Source organism: Oxyura jamaicensis, chromosome 4 (assembly GCF_011077185.1).
Source record: "Oxyura jamaicensis isolate SHBP4307 breed ruddy duck chromosome 4, BPBGC_Ojam_1.0, whole genome shotgun sequence".
NCBI classification, from domain to species: domain Eukaryota; kingdom Metazoa; phylum Chordata; class Aves; order Anseriformes; family Anatidae; genus Oxyura; species Oxyura jamaicensis.
In genome coordinates this window covers 87180085-87198220 of record NC_048896.1, presented here as the reverse complement: position 1 = coordinate 87198220, position 18136 = coordinate 87180085, and the positions used below count along the sequence as shown (strand labels likewise).

At 38.6% G+C, this 18136-nt stretch overlaps 1 protein-coding gene across 2 annotated transcripts in view; it reads left to right on the top strand.

The window, feature by feature from the left end:
* FAM193A (family with sequence similarity 193 member A) overlaps nt 1-18136 on the top strand; it is a 77694-nt gene that overhangs the window by 29734 nt on the left and 29824 nt on the right. For both annotated transcript variants that reach the window (XM_035325174.1, XM_035325173.1), the window contains exons 2-7: nt 681-746; nt 3694-3939; nt 6257-6423; nt 6685-6852; nt 10055-10289; nt 13234-13358. In XM_035325174.1, coding sequence (XP_035181065.1) covers nt 681-746; nt 3694-3939; nt 6257-6423; nt 6685-6852; nt 10055-10289; nt 13234-13358 — 1007 coding nt within the window. The remainder of the gene's footprint in view (nt 1-680; nt 747-3693; nt 3940-6256; nt 6424-6684; nt 6853-10054; nt 10290-13233; nt 13359-18136) is intronic.

Sequence of the window (18136 nt, the reverse complement as noted above, 5' to 3'; positions counted from 1 at the left end):
GGGTTCTTTGCCATCATCGACTTCAATTTGCACGCTGTCTTAACTTTAGGCTTGTTCTAGTGTCATCAAATAATACTGGATGAAAACACTTGTGGCTTGTGAAAGGTACTTCATTGGTATCTGGTGTAGTTTCTGTAACCCTTATGGCAAAACAGGGTGCAAAAGAGATCTTTGAGAGGTTTTTGTGAATCAAAACTGGCACAAATCAAGCTACAGTGGTGGGATAGCTGACTGCAGCTCAGTGCCTTGCTATGGAGAAGTCTTCCTGGTTTACACAGCGTGCGTTTCGAGGCAGTATTGTATTCAGCTTCCTAAAGGAAGGAATCTTTGGTAATTGTCTCAAGTCACAATAGATGCTTAAAACCAAAATGCAAACAACCAAATACGGAGGGAAAAACTTTGTTTTGCTTATGGCTTATTTTCTGTATCAATTCTCTCTGATCAGAGGTGCACTGCTAATAAAACAGCTATACTACAAAAGCTTTAAATTATTTTTTGCATCTGTAGAACTTTATTGTGGAAGAAATGGATTTTACCATGTCTGCAGCCAAACAATCATTGAAACTTCAAAAGCTGTTTTATCAACCCTTAGATTCAGGGGAAAGGTTTTGTTGCTTCTATTTTTATCTTTAATGCTGTTTTTAGCATAAAACTTGACCAGTGTATTGTTTCTTTTCCAGGTTTCGCTAAATGGTACACAGTTTACAGACAATTCTGTTGGATCAGAGTTCACAGGTGTTTCTCAGGTATGTGCAGCCAGATTTTGTGGGTGTATATTATGGTAGCAGTCATATAATAATGGGAGAAGGAGTTCCAGTGACACAGAGGAAGAATCAGTAACAAGATCTACATTTGTTGTTTGCATTAAGGATTTGGCTAACTGAAGTCGGTTTCTGTGAACTTCACTATTCAAGCTTTAAAAAGCAGTACAAGTTACTATTTCTAAAGTTAAATTATGTTATAATAAGCTTGAAATTGGACATGGATGTGAAAAAAGCTATGCAGTTTCATGGTAATAAAGTTATTCTTGGAAATAAATCTAAATACATAGCAGAGAGGCAGTTATTTCTGTTCCAGCTTGTCCTAGTTCCAACTTTCCTATATGAATGTTATATCTGAACGTGTTTCAGAGGGAAAAAGTGAGACTGGATGTTTTCTTGCAGAGATCCATCACATATTTTTTTGAAGTTTGACTAGTCAAAAAATCTTTTCTCAAGATGTATACTATAACTCTGATTTTGCTGGAGACAACTATAATGTATATATGACTTAGATTGAATCTAATCCAATCCAGAAATAGCTTGCTGTTGTAACAAATGTTCACTGCATTCTTAATCTCATAACTAAGAAACGGCAATCCATAACTTCAATTTAGCACGGCAGAGCTACAATAGATAGCTGTGATCCAATTGTCTAGATTTTGTTGAGGTTCTAACTACCTTTTTGAAATAAACTGCTTAGAGACCACAGCTACATAGGTGACCCTCTCAGCTTTCATTCTTAGCAGTTGATTGCATCTTACTTTAGGGACCGAGCACTCTCATTTGAACTTGACATCTGTGTTAAATATAGGCCCATTTAGGAGACTACTGAGATTCTACTGAGTCTGTCTAGCAAGCAGAAGGATTGTTGTTCCTGCTTTATTTGCCGTTCTGTGTTTTTTTTTGTTTAGTGATAAGGTTCTAGAAGTCCTTGTGATGTGGTTGGTGTATGTTTGTGCTGAACCTTACCTTTGCAAAAGAGTGTCAGGTTGCTGTAACTTCTGAACTTGGACATTCTTGTCTTCCCCTTTTTCTTCCTTGTTGGAAGATGTTCTGCAGCTGACGATGTTTATAAGGATTTTCCTTCAGAAGGCTGAAAACATGTCTTCATTATAGCAACAAAGACTTGATCTGGCATCAAAAGCATCCTTCAGGAAGGAAATTTTCAGTGCTAAGGGGATGAACAGCCATGGTGGTCTGCTGTGTTTTGCAGACAGGGTTTAGGTGTCAGTATGAGGCATCAGCTCAGCCAAGAGCTGTGTCTAGCTTGGGAAATGTGTTCATGTTTGTAGAGCTATTCTGCCTTTAAGGAGGCAGAGCGAGTCTTCCCTTTTAAATGATACCTGAAAACCTTGAGTAACACCTGGAGAAGGTGTTTGTCTTGCCCTAGTGCTTACGTGTGAATTCTTGAATTGGCATCAGTAAGGGAGGAGATCAGCTGTTCTTATTAAATCTATTAAGTTTCCCATGAATTTCTGAAAGATAAGATATTTTGGGAGATGATTTCAATGTGTCTTTTATTAGTCTAGAGTTCTCAGTTCTCTCCATATTGTTGAGTCAGTTCTAGAAACACAGAACACAAAAATCAACTTCATAATGCTGTTCTGTTTCTTTTCAGATGTCAACAATAGGGAATTCTTTTGTTCTTCCTGTGAGGACGAGGACAGTCAATTGTGTTCCAGCTTGACTTAGTTCTTTGCCCTAAAGAACGTGCTTGATATGTGCTTGTGCAATACAAGCCTACAGGATCTTTAAAACCGTGTTGTGTTGGTGTTGAGCAGTATTTAGATGGATGCTTGAATGACTAAAATTTAAATATTTTGCCTTTCCTTTGAGAAAGAATGTGACTATTTTCTAATAGCTAGTAAGAGGCCTACAAGAAAGCTGGAGAGGTGTTCCATATCAGGTAGCGTAGTGATAGGACAAGGAGTAATGGCTTTAAACTAAAAGAGGGGTGACTTAGATAAGATATAAGGAAGAAACTCTTTCCTCAGAGGGTGGTGAGGCCTTGGCACAGAGAAGCTGTGGATGCCCCGTTCCTGGCAGTGCTCAAGGCCAGGCTGGATGGGATTTGGGCAGTGTGGGCTGGTGGGAGGTGTCCCTGCCCATGGCAGGGGGGTTGGAACTCAGTGGTCTTTAAGGTCCCTTCCAACCCAAACAATTTTACAACGTTGAGGCTTGCACAGAGGATATTAGTCATTAAGGCAGAGCTAGTAGCTGTAGCATCAAACAAATCTGAAATTCTGCCATTAAAAGATGTTTTGTTCCATTAGTTACAACTTTGACTTCTTGTGAAGTTGTTCTTGTTTGGCTTGTGCTGTTTGACCTATTTTAGAGCATCAGTCTTGGTGAACAATCAGCATTTCATGTCTGAACCATGATTTCATGCACAGTAGCGTGAGAAGAAAAGTGAGATGAGTGAGATTTTTAATTGCCTTTGTCCTCATAAGTCAACAAGTTTGCTTTACTCAATAATTGATTGTGGATTTAAGGCCTCACTGTTTGTTGTTGTTGTTGTTAAAACCAAGCTCAATTTCTGTTTTGCAAAAAGCTTAGCTAAGAGTGTCTTTGTTTCAAGAAATATTGAACAGGAAGGTGACACCAGACTTCAGAGCTGTTATTTGCCTTTTTACTTCAGAGAAGGACAACAATAAAAATTGTACTATTCCTTTTTTACCTAATAGATTTTTTGTACTTAGGTTCCCCCTCTAAAATAATGCAACTTGCCGTCCATGCCCATGAAAAGCACTGCTCTTTTCAAATGGAATTTTTTCATAATAACAATTGACATTAAGACTGCAATGTTTGATCTTGACATACTTGAGATGTTTACTGTTTAATAATGACTTAGATTTTTTTTTTAAATCTCAGAGTTACTTTTTCTGTTGTGTTCTCTGAATAACCAGTATGCTCTCAAAACCTTTATTTGTAGACACCATTTACCTTTGGCTTGGGCCAAAGGGCACCATATACAACTGGGGAGCATTGTCTTCTTTGTAGAAGTGAACGAAAAGATACTTCGCTTTCAGAGAGCGGGATAAAAAATTCTAGCAAAACAGCACTTTCCACATCTCCAAAAGCAAACAATATGCTGCATCTTCCACTGTGGGTGTGTCCAGACTGTAGACGAACAGTCGAAAAGGAGGAGAGGCATGCTACAATAGAGCAATCTCTTGTGGTGAGTTGAAGTAATTCCATTTGGTACAGTAAGATGTGTTACAATGTGCTCTGTGCTTTGGAGCCACTTAGATTGTGAGTGCTTGGAAAGTATTTTAGGTGATCTCGAGTTGTTTTTTGTATGAGCTAAACTGAACAGGCAGGTTGTTTCTTGCATTTCAGAAATGAGGAGGTCTGAGTTTGGGATTTTTGAGTAGAGAAGGCTCTATTACTGTTTTTTGCCCTTTCAGTTTACTGGGTCTCATGGTTGGACCTTTCCCCTTCTTAAATTTGTTTTCTTCAAATCTTACCAGTGCTACTTCATTCAATCCAGTATTTTCCTGTTCTGCCTGCTCACATGTACTTCCCTCCCTTTCTGGTCTATGAAGTAGACTAAGTTTTCCTTGTGCTTCCAGTGCGCTTGCTCTGTTCTTTGACTGCATTTAGAGTGCTACCTTCCTGCCTATCTCAGTTCTGTCACTTTTCCTTTCCTTTTTTAATAAAGACACACTTTGCATAGTATGTGTGTAACAATCGCTCCTTTTTGTAGCACTGCAGACACTGATTTAATGCATGGTGTTAATACTTTAAGCTATTTTTTTTTTTTTTTTTTTTTTTTTGCGATTAAGTGTGAAAAAGTATTTTCAAATGAGAATTCAACCTCACTAACAGCAGTGCTCATCCTAACAAACGAAGTTCTATGTCAGGTCCAGCCAGGCCCCATCAGAAGTGACCTATAAGGCTATACTGAAGAACCAAATCATCACAACTGATCTGGGAAGCCTCAAATTTCCAATAATTGGAAGCATTATAGATTCCAGCTGACATCTCTGTGTAGAGAGCTAACAGACTGTTCACAAGCCTTCAGGCACACGCAGATCTTATTTCAATAAACAATTCAGTGTGGAAAAAAGAGGGTCTTTGTATAGCATAGGTTGTGAAACTCATGTTAGTGGCTCAGTTAATCCTTGTTTTAATAAGGATGGTTTAAGAGCGTATCACTTGTACTTACAGTTATTGTTTACTGATGTTCTTGCTCTTAACAAGGGTTAATGAAATTAATCCAAAAAGATAACATTTAAGGGGATTATATCGACAGCCTGATGGTAAACACATTCTAGAGATGTCAAAAAACAGCAATCCTGAAGTACATAACTTTTGACTCAGTTGAAAAATTTTGACACATTGCATTAAAACTGAGCTTGAGTAGTAAAGACATTGTCCTACAAGTGCAAGGAAGGCAGGATTTGCTTCCAAAAATTCTTGTTAAGTTATAAATACTCCAGATCAAATCAAAATTGATGATGTTTAGCAACTGTTGCCTTGTTTCAAGAGGTATTTTTAAAAGCAAACAAAGTATCCATGTTTGCAAGTTTAACTTAAGCAACTAAATGGATTAGGTGGCTAGTCAAATTGGGAAAAAACGGGAAGGAAGAACTGAAAAATTTGTTAGCAGTCACTGCAAAACAGTGTGTAAGTGGCTCTGTAGAGATGTTTTTGTGCTCTGTCTTCTGCTGCTGTTATTACCTGGATGTTCTAACACTTGCGTTGCTTGAGCACCATCCCCAGAAGTTGCTCTTGCAACATTTACTGTTGGCAGTACATGCGTGCAGGTCTGTCTGCATCCTGCTCCAGGATGTGGAGCGAAGCACAAAAAGCCCTCTGTCCCCTAATTATCCCCTAATGTGGGAGAAGCTTCTGCCTGGCATCACAAACAGCTGGTGGCAACTTTGGGAGGGTACAGGAGGGGAAGCATGGTGTACTAGGGTTGGAGCACAGAGGAGAAAGAAACTGGAGCCCAGAATACCAGCAGCCTGTGGAGAGAGGTCTCTCATCCTCTAAGACTGAGCAGCACTGCAAGCAGGAGATGGAAAGCTGCTGTTACTAGGGTTTGGTGCTGACATCCATTATGGCAAAGCACTGTGCCTTGCTGTTATAAACAAGGGGACTTCATGCTTTTTGCTGGAATGGATTGTTAAACTGCAGAAGTCAAACATACTGTCAAGTAAGAGACTGAGGAGATATTACTAGTTTATATGGTTAATCATGGATGATGCAAGCTTCCCTTTAGCTTAGTTCATTGTTTATGCTGGAGAGCATAAAAGCAAAAATTATAACGAACATGCATCCATTATTAGAAATGGAACTCTGTTTACATTACTGGCTTTCTCAGACCATTTTTTGCATTTATTGGTCTTTTAAAGATAAATTCTCTGTGCCTGGTGGTCTTCTCCCAAAATATATCCAGCACTAAGAGTTGTCATATTATTTGCCTATCTATTAACATTTTACACATGTACCTTACAAACCAAAGTTGTTACCTGTGTTTTTCCTTTCAGAGCCAAGACTTCCTTTTGCACATGCCTCTTGGAAACAGTGGATCACAGCAGGAATCTGTAGGAGGAGGAAGGATAACTGTTGGTGCACAGACGGTGCCTGCTGCAGATCTTAGCAATTCCTCTCCTTCAGACATAGCGTGCAACTGTGAGGCCTGTAATGAGCGCAGGTAGGAACTGAATTGAAACTCAATAGCATCATGCCAGTAGTCAGAGCTTCAGTAGTATTGTGGCTTGTTAGTAGATCCTTGAACTACTTATCTGACAATAGTAGTGACTCTTACCTAGTTTTTTGCTGTATTTTCACTGTGTACTCTGGTTTTAGACATATTTAGACACTGTTTTTATCTGAGGAGCATCTTCAGAATAGTAGGGATCAAAACACCTGTGATGTATAAATTGACAGTAACTATTTTTGTCTTGAATTGCAGAGAAATTTCAGCAGAGACTGAACGTGAATCTCAGCAGCTTCAAAATTACTGGTCAGAAGTAAGATACATGGTTCGGTGTATATATCGCCAAGCTGGGACCCCTTTGGCAGATGACCAAGACCAATCTTTGGTACCAGATAAAGAAGGAATGAAAGAGCTGGTGGATAGGTATGGCACTTTGAAAACTATATATTGATTACTAGGGGGATTTTTTAAAATGAGTTCCAAGTAACTTGGAGCTTTTTTTTTTTATCTTTTAATAAAATGTTACCATCTTCAAGTCAGTTGGTTTACGATAGTTGCCTCTCCATTAGAATGAAAAGTCAAAAGAGTTTGCTGTATTTCACATGGGATTTTTAAATGCTAGATTGAATGTATGGCAAAACACTACTTTTGTATGCTATTTGCAATAGGGATATTAATGGATAATCATGGAAGAATTCTAAAAATCTTATTCCTCAAAAGATGTTGAGATGATTACTGTTAATGATAAGACTGTTTAGCTTTTCCCCACATGAGGATCTTACCTTGTTGAACAGACTTATTTTATAATAGTGATTGCATGTTATAATGGTTGTAACATCTAGAAGATGTTTTTGAGCTTTTCTAGGTGTGAAGTCAAAGATGCGCTTAATGAGTTTGTTGGTTATTTTTTTTCTCCTTGTCAGAATGTTATGGTTGTCCTTGAACATGCTGGAGCACTTTATTATAGCTTCTATCCAGCTGAAAGTGTGGGCAGAGAATAGGTTCTCTCAGTGTATGTACTTAATACATGAAGGTCTGACTGATCTATACTGTAGTTTTTTAGCTTCAACAAGAAACTGCTTAATTCTGGCAAGGCAGAGAAACTTTTGAAAGGTAGTCACATAGAGCTGTATTAGAAGGCTATAGTTCTGAATCAGTCTTAAGTAATTAAATCAGCTTTTTGCACTTCTGTTATATAAAAACTGAGTGTTTAGTTTTGAATGTGAGTTGTGTAGCTGCAGAGTAATATAGTATGCCTTCTTATTAGTCACGCTTTGTTTATTCAAATTAAGTGATCAAAACACACAACATAGGTTTTGAAATCAAAGATTCTTAAATATAGTCACGCTTTATTTAAATAAAGTGATCAAAGCATACAATACAGGTTTTGAAATCAAAGATTCTTAAATGTAGTGTGTAGGTAATTAAAACTGAATCACAGCTAAAATGGTTGTTTATTTCTATACAGTTACCCTTTAATGGAAGAACTTTGGAAATTTTAACACATGCTGTACAGCTTTCTTACATAGCTTTTATCTAGAACTGTTTCTCACTGTTGAGAGATCATGAAAATTAAAAGCCAGAAACAGGATCTCAGTTAATGAAATTTTCAGTGTTAACATGATTTTGCATTCCTTGTGGTCTCCAAAATATGAAATAAAATTAGTATACTAGGTTTGTACAAACTGGATTTGTGCAGACACACGTGACTTCAGTCTGTGGTACTAAAATTTAATGGAACTAGTCAAAGTAGGTATTGAAAGGTATTTTTTGTTCTTTTCTAGAAAGGAAAAGAAAAAGGAACGTCAGTAGTGTGCCAAGTATCATGCTGTGGCCAAGTAAATCTTTTTTTAAAAGGCAAACTCTTTGTTGCTAACTTCACGCTCAGCTCTGTTAGATAGCGCTGGCAAGAAAAATACTGATATGCTTTCTTGAAAAGAAGTAGTGGTGCCAAGTACTGTCCCTATTGTATGTTGATTACCTCATGACAGTGTGATACTATTCTATACTGAGGGAAGAGCAGGGACTGGGGAGTAGTGGACTTGCACAAAGTTGTAGGTACTTGACGAATGCCCTTCTTCCCCACCTCCCTGAGACAAATGCTTAGAAGTCCATGCACAGGACTTTCAATTGTACAGTTTCACTGTGAAGTGCTAGAAAACAGCTGTTGTGTTTTGGTAGAAGCAGTGATGATGGCTGACTGAAATCCTGTTCTTCTTGTGACTGAAGTGCCCACTGAAACTATGAGTTATGAAGTTCTGCTGGGGGCTGGTGACTAAACCATTCTGTTAGGTATTTGAGAGCTCTCGGTATACAGCTGGAGAAGATGGGTGGTAGTGATGCTGATTTTATTCTGTACGCCAGCTCAGGCTCGTGCGTTGCCTTCTCCCACCGAGGGGCTGTACCCCGATGCCTTCTGCTGATGTGTGCAGCCCTGGTTTGTTGGGCAGTGTTCACGTGCTGCTTGGAGCTGCAGCAAAAGATTCTGGTGTGTGGGAACTTCAGGTGCAGTAACCGCAGCACCTGCCAAGGATCCACAGAAGAGAGTTTTTTCCTCTCTGTGTGGTGGTACAAACCCACATTTCATTTCCAGAAGAGTATCAGACCTAGACAGCTCTACACTGTCCTTCACAGGAAGCCCTGACCCTCTCAGAAGCTGTGACTTTGAATACCTCCAGCATTCACTGCTTTATGGCTAAAAGGATGTGTAGAGGGCAGTATGTATCTGCAGCTTGAAGGTTAAACTGCTTCCCTCAGACAAATGACTACCAAAATCTGGTCTAGATTTTTAGTCCAGATTTAAAACAAGACCCCAAAAAAGCCACCAGTCACTTCTGATGATTGTGGCTTAGGTGCTACTGAAGTAGTACCCTAAGTTCTGTTCTTGGAAGGATACTTGTAATGGCCTTGTGAATCCCACACCCCTCCCTGCAGTGACACAGCTTTATTAAAGGATGCAAAGAGTCTTTGTGGAGAAGACCCCCCAACTTGGGGTAAGAAACTCTCAATGAAAGTGAGAATGATTGTGAGTGAGTGCCTTAAAAATTTGGGAGTTCTGTGAAATGTCATTATTTCAGTTGAATTTAACAATAGAAGGGTCCCACAAAGCAGTCATAGAGCCCAGTCTGGTTAGTATGTGTTGACATGTGTGCTGACTGCCTGATGAGTCAAGCTCCTGCAAAGGCTTGAAGTAAAGGACTGTCCTGCATATGTTAAATGAGCCTGGGTCTGGCTGTTCCAAATAGACACTTATTAGGGTTGTGTGTTAGAGTAAGAACGAAGAAGTAGTAAAGAAGCATGTCTGTAGAACTGAGGTGCTTGTGGGATTGTATGCCGAATGAGTAAGGGTTTTTAGCTCACAAGTTGCAGTGAAGCCCTGAGGTCCTAAATTAGTTTGCTCACAGGCAAACATCCTTTGCTAGTCCTAGTCTGAAAGCTACACAGCACCTGAGTTCCATAGCAGCAGGGAACTGGGCTGTTCTCCCAAATTCAAGGTAGCCATGTAAACGTCAGTCACTGTTTCTTTATAATAATAATCTATAACTGCTAAGTATTTTTAGGAGAGTTAAAATTGTTGATTCTTTGCATGTATTTTTTTTCTGTCACAATTCTTCTAAAAATACAGGCTTTGTGAAAGAGATCCATATCAGCTTTACCAACGGTTGGAGCAGCAAGCTAGAGAATATGTACTTGAAATGAAGGTTCGTCTGCTCAGACACTTGTCACTGGGATCTAAAGTTGCATCAACATTAGCAATACAAGGGCCACCCCAGGCACATCAGTTCATCTCACTCCTACTTGAAGAATACAGTGCACTCTGTCAGGCAGCATGCACAATCAGCGCCTTCCTAGTTACTCTGGTAAGATTGAAAAACAACCTATATGCTCCAGCTTGCTAGAGGTAATGATAGTAGAGATGTTGTGGGTTCTTTAAGAAGTCATCTGTGATTTGTAAAATACAAAGTCTTCTGTGTATGTGTGCTTGGAGATGGGGATATTCTGAAAATGGGGCTTTTGCTTTTCAGAAATGTAGGTTAGGCATCTCTTACAGTGAATCAATGAAATTAGCCTCCGTGAAAGAACAGGTGCATTGCTGTTTGTGGTACTTATTTTGAAACTAGCCTTTAAGGCAATCTTTTACAAAATCTTAGGTAATTTCTTGGAAAATGGGTGAGACATTTCTGTTTCTCTTCACTGATGCCTTGAAAAACACATTTGAAGGATGAAGACTTGTGTGTAGCACTAACACATTGTTCTCATGTTCAATTTTTTCTTTTCCTTTATAAACAAGAATGGATACTTGAACAGATAATCTCTTCCCAGGAATTAATGTGCAGTCTAATTATTTCTAAAGTTTTTGCTCTCTAATCCCTTTTTTGTCAGCAGATCGTGCTGTCAGATGTGGAATTGAATTGGCAAGTAGAAAATAAGCAATAGCCTTAGATCTGTTCTTGAGTAACTGTCCATCATGTGAGAGTAATACAGTAAACAAACTTGATGGTTGTTTAAGGACCGAGGTTATTAATCCTGTTTAGGTCAGAACCTTTTTCTGTACATCCTTTTCCATTATCTTTTTCCCTTTTCTAATTGTGTAAACTTTGCGCAAGCACAAACTTGGTCAAACTGGCAGACTTGGGTTGTGTTTTTTTTTTGCTGATGAGCTAAAAATGACTGCCTGGGTATGTAAAGAAAGGAAAAGAGTGGGCAGTAACAAGATGACCACAGGTGAGAAAGATAAGATGGAATGGAAACTGAATGTCATCACTGAGTTGGGGGCTCTTAGTGTGCAGAAAGTCAGGCATATCTGGTACTTTTCCTGTTGTCAGTAGTCCGCATTTGTTGTTGTCCATATCATCTTTGCAAACTTCATCACTTAGATACAGATAAGAGGTCACTATATAACAATAGTGACAGATAAACTGCCACTTCCAGTTTTTTGGCTCCTTTTAAGTCATCAAATGTAGTTGCTTGAGAGAAATACAAAGTAAAACACAATTCCTGTTGTGTTTAAAAATAAATAAATGCCAAATAAGAAAACTCAAAGTATCCCAGACTCTTCTTAACCTTCTCCTGCAGCCCAGTAAGTACTGAAAGTTTTGTTTCTACTAGGCTATGACATTGAGAAGTTGAAATGTGAGACTTGGAAGTATAAGATACTTTTCTCTTGTCATACATTTGGTAGATTTATTAAGTGACCTTTTCATTAAATGGACTGGTATGTCACAGATTTCAGTACAGATAGCAGGGTGACTAGCCCTTTCAGTGTGCATGGTCATTTTCTCTGAAGATACTAGTGTGCTACAGAAGAATGAATCTTTTCAGTTGAAATACACAAAAGACAGTCAAGATCTTAAAACATTGTTTTTTTCTGCAGCCTTCCTTTTAAAGGTTAAAACCTTGCACATTGCCTGCTGTACAAAGACTTAAAATGCCTTGAATCTCCACCTGCAAGGAGCTAATTTCTCAGTGAAGTTGTGACTGTCCCACCTTTCAAAGGAATCCAGCAAATGTGCAGAGTGAAGAGCAGGAACTAAAGCCTTTTGCCTTACTGAGGAATGAAAGACTACTGAGAGCAAGCTGGAGAGACTGGGGGCAGTATAGAAAAGCCCTTGAGTGTAGAGACCTCAGTATAGTGGTCTAGAAGGGAGAACTTGCCTAGTATTTTTTTATGAGAAATACTGTACTGTTCACAATCAGATACACAGGATTTGGTAGATAACTGTTGACCGTCTTGTTCACAGCATAATACGGAAATTGCATCGGTAATTCACCTCTTTCATTGTTGACCCTTGAGAAAGTATTAGCGATTCATAGAAGCTTTAGATATTTTGAAGACAGCATTCAAAGTGAAAGGGTACATGTCTGTTGTGCAACTGGAAAAAAAAATCCTACCTCGAAATAGTAACAACAACAAACCAAGTCCTTGATGTTTTTTCAAATACTGATATTCTACTACTTGGGTCTGATGAATACGTATTAATTTTTAACTCCCTAGGCTTAACAAAACTTTAAAATTCTAAAATATTTCTGGTTACTCAAGGTTATGGTGCATAGGCCTCACCTCCTGGTCCGACAATCGGAATGCTTGCATTTAATTTAGCTGTTTGAGGGAATCTGCTGTAGAAAAACCTGTCTACTCCTGTTGATACGGAAAAACTGAATAACTCGGAAAAAACACATTGTACTTATCTTTGATTCTGCTGTTTTGATAATAGACTTACTTTTTAGGCCTTGAAATTAAATACCTTTTGTATGTTAAATGATCTTAAATAGAAGAACATTGTGCTTATTAGAGAAGTGAGCAGTTGGTCTCTTGGCTATTTAGAAAACGTGCATTTTTCAAAAAAAGCTGCACTTTGAGAAACCTCTCTACTTGAGTTATGTCAATTTTGATGGCAAGCTATAATTTTTTTCCTGTGTGTCTGTTACTGGATAAGTTCAAAGAACTCAAAAACAATCAAGGATGAGACAACTTGACAAGAGAGCCTGAGAATAACTGGTTCAGATCATAAGGTACATCCTTATGTACCTTATGAGAGAGAAATGGGAGCTTTCAACAACAGTTTTTCTCTTTAATCCATGACAATTTAGAAAAACAGAAAATGAAGCTACATCTATTAAGCCATTAAATAACTGTTTCATAGTTTGAGTATTTAAACTGAGTAATATCTGAGCCGAATAATGAAGCCTGTAGGCTGGTGGGTTTAATAGAAACTAGATTTAAAAGATTCTGTCTTGAGACAAAAGTATTTTTTCTTTGTTTTATGACCTGAGCTTATTTCTGTTTATTTTTTTTTGTTATAGGAAAATGAACATTTGAAGAAATTTCAGGTGACGTGGGAATTGCACAATAAGCATCTGTTTGAAAATCTGGTGTTTTCTGAGCCACTCCTGCAGAATAGCTTGCCAACGTTAGTGTCACAGCTAAGGTAGAGACTTCAACTTCTCTTTCCTTATTTAAAGGAGAAAGCAAAATCCTTGTTTGCAACCACTGCGTTTAAAAAATTGCTCTGCTTGTCCAACTTAATAGGTAAAAAATCTTGTCAATATGTTTGGAAAAGGGTCTTGTTGATGGAGCAGGCGGCTGTCACCACTTGCTTGTCAGAAGAATTACTACTCCAGTCTGCTTGCTTGTGGGTTATCTAGTAAAATGTCAGTGCCCTCTGAAAATACTGATGTCTTGATTTGAACAATAGTCTCATCAGGCACTGGTACTGTATTCACATCTCTGCAAGTGAATTAAAGCACTGAGTGCCTTCCTGCTTGTAGTGGTGTACAAATAACATTTTTTTTTTGCTTTCTTCAATGAATAGATTGCTTGAAAACCCCACACCCTTGTCGTATGTTTGTAGATCCGATGGCATATTGCATTTCCTGGGGCTTTAGAGTATGTATTTTATTAGTAAAATTGTTCTGCTTGTGGTTTGTGTGCCTGAAAGGGCTTTTTTTTTTTTACAGAAAAGTTGTACTAAATCACAGAAATTTAATTCTTAATCTTAAGTTCTGATCTTTTTAAAGTACAGCCATACATGGCTCATGTTGACCTCTCAGACTTGTTTCTCATGAAAACATTAGTGCTCTGCGTGCACTTGTCCTGAAGGTACTCTCTTGAGTATTCTTTTATCTGCTACAAGAGCAATATGATTAAATGTCTCAGTTGCAAGCAATGTTGCTCACAGCAAAAAAAAAGAAACTCCCGAGTTCTCCCTTTGCTAGCAGATACTCAAAAGGAAAGCAAGAAAAGGCAGGAAAATGTGCTTTCCGCTGGGCTTAGCACTGGGTTGGTGCTGAGACCCCTTTTCAGGCAGGTATTTCTGTTCCGGTGTTCAACAGCATGTTGTTCAGTTGCATGCTTGTCCTTTGATCTCTTGATCTGTGCTTGACTTCCCAGTACTATTTTCACTGACTATCCTCAGGCATCTTGCATGTTTTCTGCAAAGGTTTCTCTGCACCTCTTACTACATCAGTCCTGGTTATATCAAGAGTATTTATATTGTCATTCTCTATAGAGATGAGAATGTGAAGAAACGACCGTAAGTTTCTCTTAAGTCCCAAAATGTTGGATTGTTTGCATATACCTGTTGTTCTCAAGTGCTACTGGAATTTAGATCAAAGCAACAGAAGGTGTTTCTCTGACGAGCTTCACTGTAGTGACAGCTACTTTCAAGGCTTAAAGTCAGGATCTGTTCCTGCAGGAACTGCTTTACCGGTCCATCAATGCTCCCTATGTAGTGTTAAGGGTTTTTCACTTAAATTGTGGTTTTGCCTAGATTGATACACGAGCCCTCTTTGAAAGCAGAGGTTCAGCACAAGCTTTTCCTGTTCCATGGTTTCTGGTTTATAGATTCTTTCTTCAGAAAGCATAGGCTTCTGCTGTTACTTTTTACATAATCAGATTTCTTTTTCTTATGAGATCTCTGGGCCTTAGCCATCCCTAAAGAAATGTGAATAATCCCACCTTCCATTGGGAATTGGGTACCATATGGAGTGGAGAAACGTCACAGCAGAGGCCTCGCATGGGGGAGCATAAGCATCAACCTAGTCTCCTGATGATTTCATCTTGAATAGGAAATGAGGATTGGCTTTATACACTCTTTGCTGTTGATTTCAAGCCTTTAAGGACTTCTCTTTGAAGGAATACTGAACACTTTACAAATGGTCACTGTATAAATGCACATGGGTTTGTAAAGGGTACCTCCTAGTAGAAATTCTCAAGGATATGAGAGGCTCCTCTGTCTCTGAGAGGGAGGATCTCTGAATGGTCTGTCTCTTGCAGATGGAAATACAGTTTGCAATAGACCTTATGACTAAAATACTTGTTTATATGTTTTTTGTGAGCACTGAGGTTCCTCGTTGTGGTCATTAGTCTTATCTCTAGGTATTGCATCTGTAATGCTTAAAGAACTCTGGTCTTGCTGTTTGGCAGGTTTGGAAAAGGAGAAAACTACTTGGCTGAGAGTGAGCTCTAATAAGTCTTGTCACCTAGCATGGGAATATCATTAAGCTCAGATATTAGGAACAGTAGTTCTGGGAGGTCTATTCGACATGATTCAAGATTTACAAGATACTCAAGTTCTAATTGTTTCTGTAGTTGCCATGAAGAGAATATGGTCTCTGAAATTTTCAGAAGTTTGAGACTTATTTGAGGTTTTTATTAAAGCTCAGGTTACGGAGCCTTTAGAAATGCATAGTCCAGTTTAACTGCACAGCAATAAAAGAGCCTTTGAACGATTGAAAAGTATTGTGTTGTCTGTAACTTTTGGAAGAAAAATTTGGGCTGTATATATCATTTTCTAACAAAAAACCTATTTCTCGTATCAGTTCTAAGAGTAAGCACCTGGTTTTCTTCAGACTTCTTGAAGGAAAGGCAGTCTCTCTCCTGGTTCAGGATACAGAGCAGACTTCTTTGCAACAGTTAGGACTCCTCTGTAGGCAGACCCTTCCACTTCTTCCCACCCCCCAGAAATAAGAAATGGCCAAAATTCATATGGAAAGGATGTTCTGTTACGTGGTTATCTTCATTGACACTTATCCCTTGTCCAGTTTTGCCTTACTGTTGTTAGAGTCTTGCTTACATGCGGTAGAGAAGGTGCTGCTGGAGTTCTGTGACAGAAGAACATTGGTCTCACTGTTTTCCCTTCCTGAAATGAGAAAATTTAGGCATCCCAGCTTCACTTGGGTTTTGAGTGTTCACACTTTGTCATCCCTCATCTAAATGATGAGACCTTCTGTACATCTTGGGCTGTTCAGAACGTGTAGTTTGTGTGCTGTGGTTAATTCTGAGGTTATTTATCAAATGTCTGACTGTAAAAGATGCTCACTTAGTGATGATGCTCAAACATAGTAATCTTGAGGGGAAGTGGGATAACTAGCTGATATGGGTGGTCAGCTGTGCCAGGTCTGGTCCTCTTCTCAGGATAGACTAGAGGGTCTTAATGGGCTGCAGCTTGTTCTGTTACCTCGAATTTCTTTTAGGGGCACATTGTGTACAACCTGCAGACGAGCTATAAGAGCTGTCTGTGTGCTTACAAACAATTATTTAATCAGCAGGGCTTCTAGATCAGACTCTACAATTCATAAGGGTTTATTTTCATAATCAGTATTTAAGGAAGTCCTGTCACCCGTTGCTTTACAGTTGCCTTGGGGGTAAAAGTATATTTGCTAGTAGCATGTAAATACTTCTTAATCTGTACTCAAGAGACACAGTAGAAATTGAAAGTATAAATGCTGCTGCATTGTTAATGTAAAATTTAAAAAATGAAGTTTACTTCTAACTTGAAAGCATATTTTGAAAAGATGTTTGTGTACAACTAGAGTACTTCTATTCAACTGCAGCTGTGAGAACAAATTTTTGACTTCTGCATAGTAAGAACCAGAAATTCACATAATTGCATCATACCAAAAACACAGACTTTAGGGAAAGTGATTGTGATCTACTAACTGGAACTGACGGTGCTGAAGTCATCTTTGTACCCTACCAAAAAAGGACTTCCCAGGTTGCTAATGAGCAGAATTGCTTGCATAGCCTTCTAAGGTGGTTGCGTTGCAGGTTCTCATCAAAAAAAGACATGAAACTCAAGTTCACTGGCAAATTGATACTAATGGCTATAACTGATGCTTACTGTTGTCAGTTGTCTCTTTGCTCAGCTCTTGTTTATGCTTAATTGCCATCTTAAAATTAAGGGCTCAGTTCTTTGCCAGGTCATAGACAGGGCTTTGTAGTTCTTGGTTTGGATTAGTATCCTGATGCCATGGAAATCTGTAGCAAACCTCCAGAAATGCTGTGTCAGGGCTTTAATGTCAAGTGTTAAGATGTTCGAATTTTGGTTCTGGCACAGGCTTGTTGAGTCCTTGACCAACCATGCAACCTTTGTGCTTAGTGAAGTATCAGCCAATTTCCTCTTAATTACTAAGCAGGAGAAATGTTGAAAACCTTTCGTTTATTTGTGTCAATTCACAGGTCATTACAATTCACTGTGCCTTAAACTCATAATTTCTAAGAATTGTGTTGTTTCCTTGTTTTTGAAGTCAAGATTTAGAGAGCTTGCTTATTTTCTTAAGAGTCATTGTGATGATGTGCTCTTATGAATCCTTTTTTAAAGACTCTGCTGTACAAAAATGTAGCAGTAGAAAGGAGATTAAGTCTTTATCCTATTTCTGGGGCTCCTTACGGAGCCAGTCATCAGTGAATGACATAAGCACATCTTGAAGTTTATGTTGCTGCTCAAGCGATAGTAGATTACTGCATGCAACCAAATTCTCACTTGTGTCATTCTGTAGCATTTTCCCAAACTGGAGCTAGTGTAGTAATCTTTTTAGCATTGATCATGTGTTCTGATTAACAGCCTTCTAGCTTTTATTTTTACCATTTAGCTCTTCAGTGAATAGTCAACTTGTATATTTACCCTTTAGAATTTGGAAGGATAAATATATCAAGCAATAAAATTTGAATAAACATGGCTCAGTAGGATTGACATCTGGTTGCCCGTGGGAAAGAGGCTCTAGAAATGTTGCACTTCCCACATTCTTGCTATTATTGGTTACAGAGCACTGGAACAAGCAGTTGTTGGTTATTTTTTGAAAAATGACTAAAAATACTCATTTTGGGATACAGACAGCTATGGGGGCCTAGGTATATCTATAATGTCACTTTAACAACATTTTACAGGCTGGCAGAACTCGGTGTGTGATTTTCAGTTGAATGTCT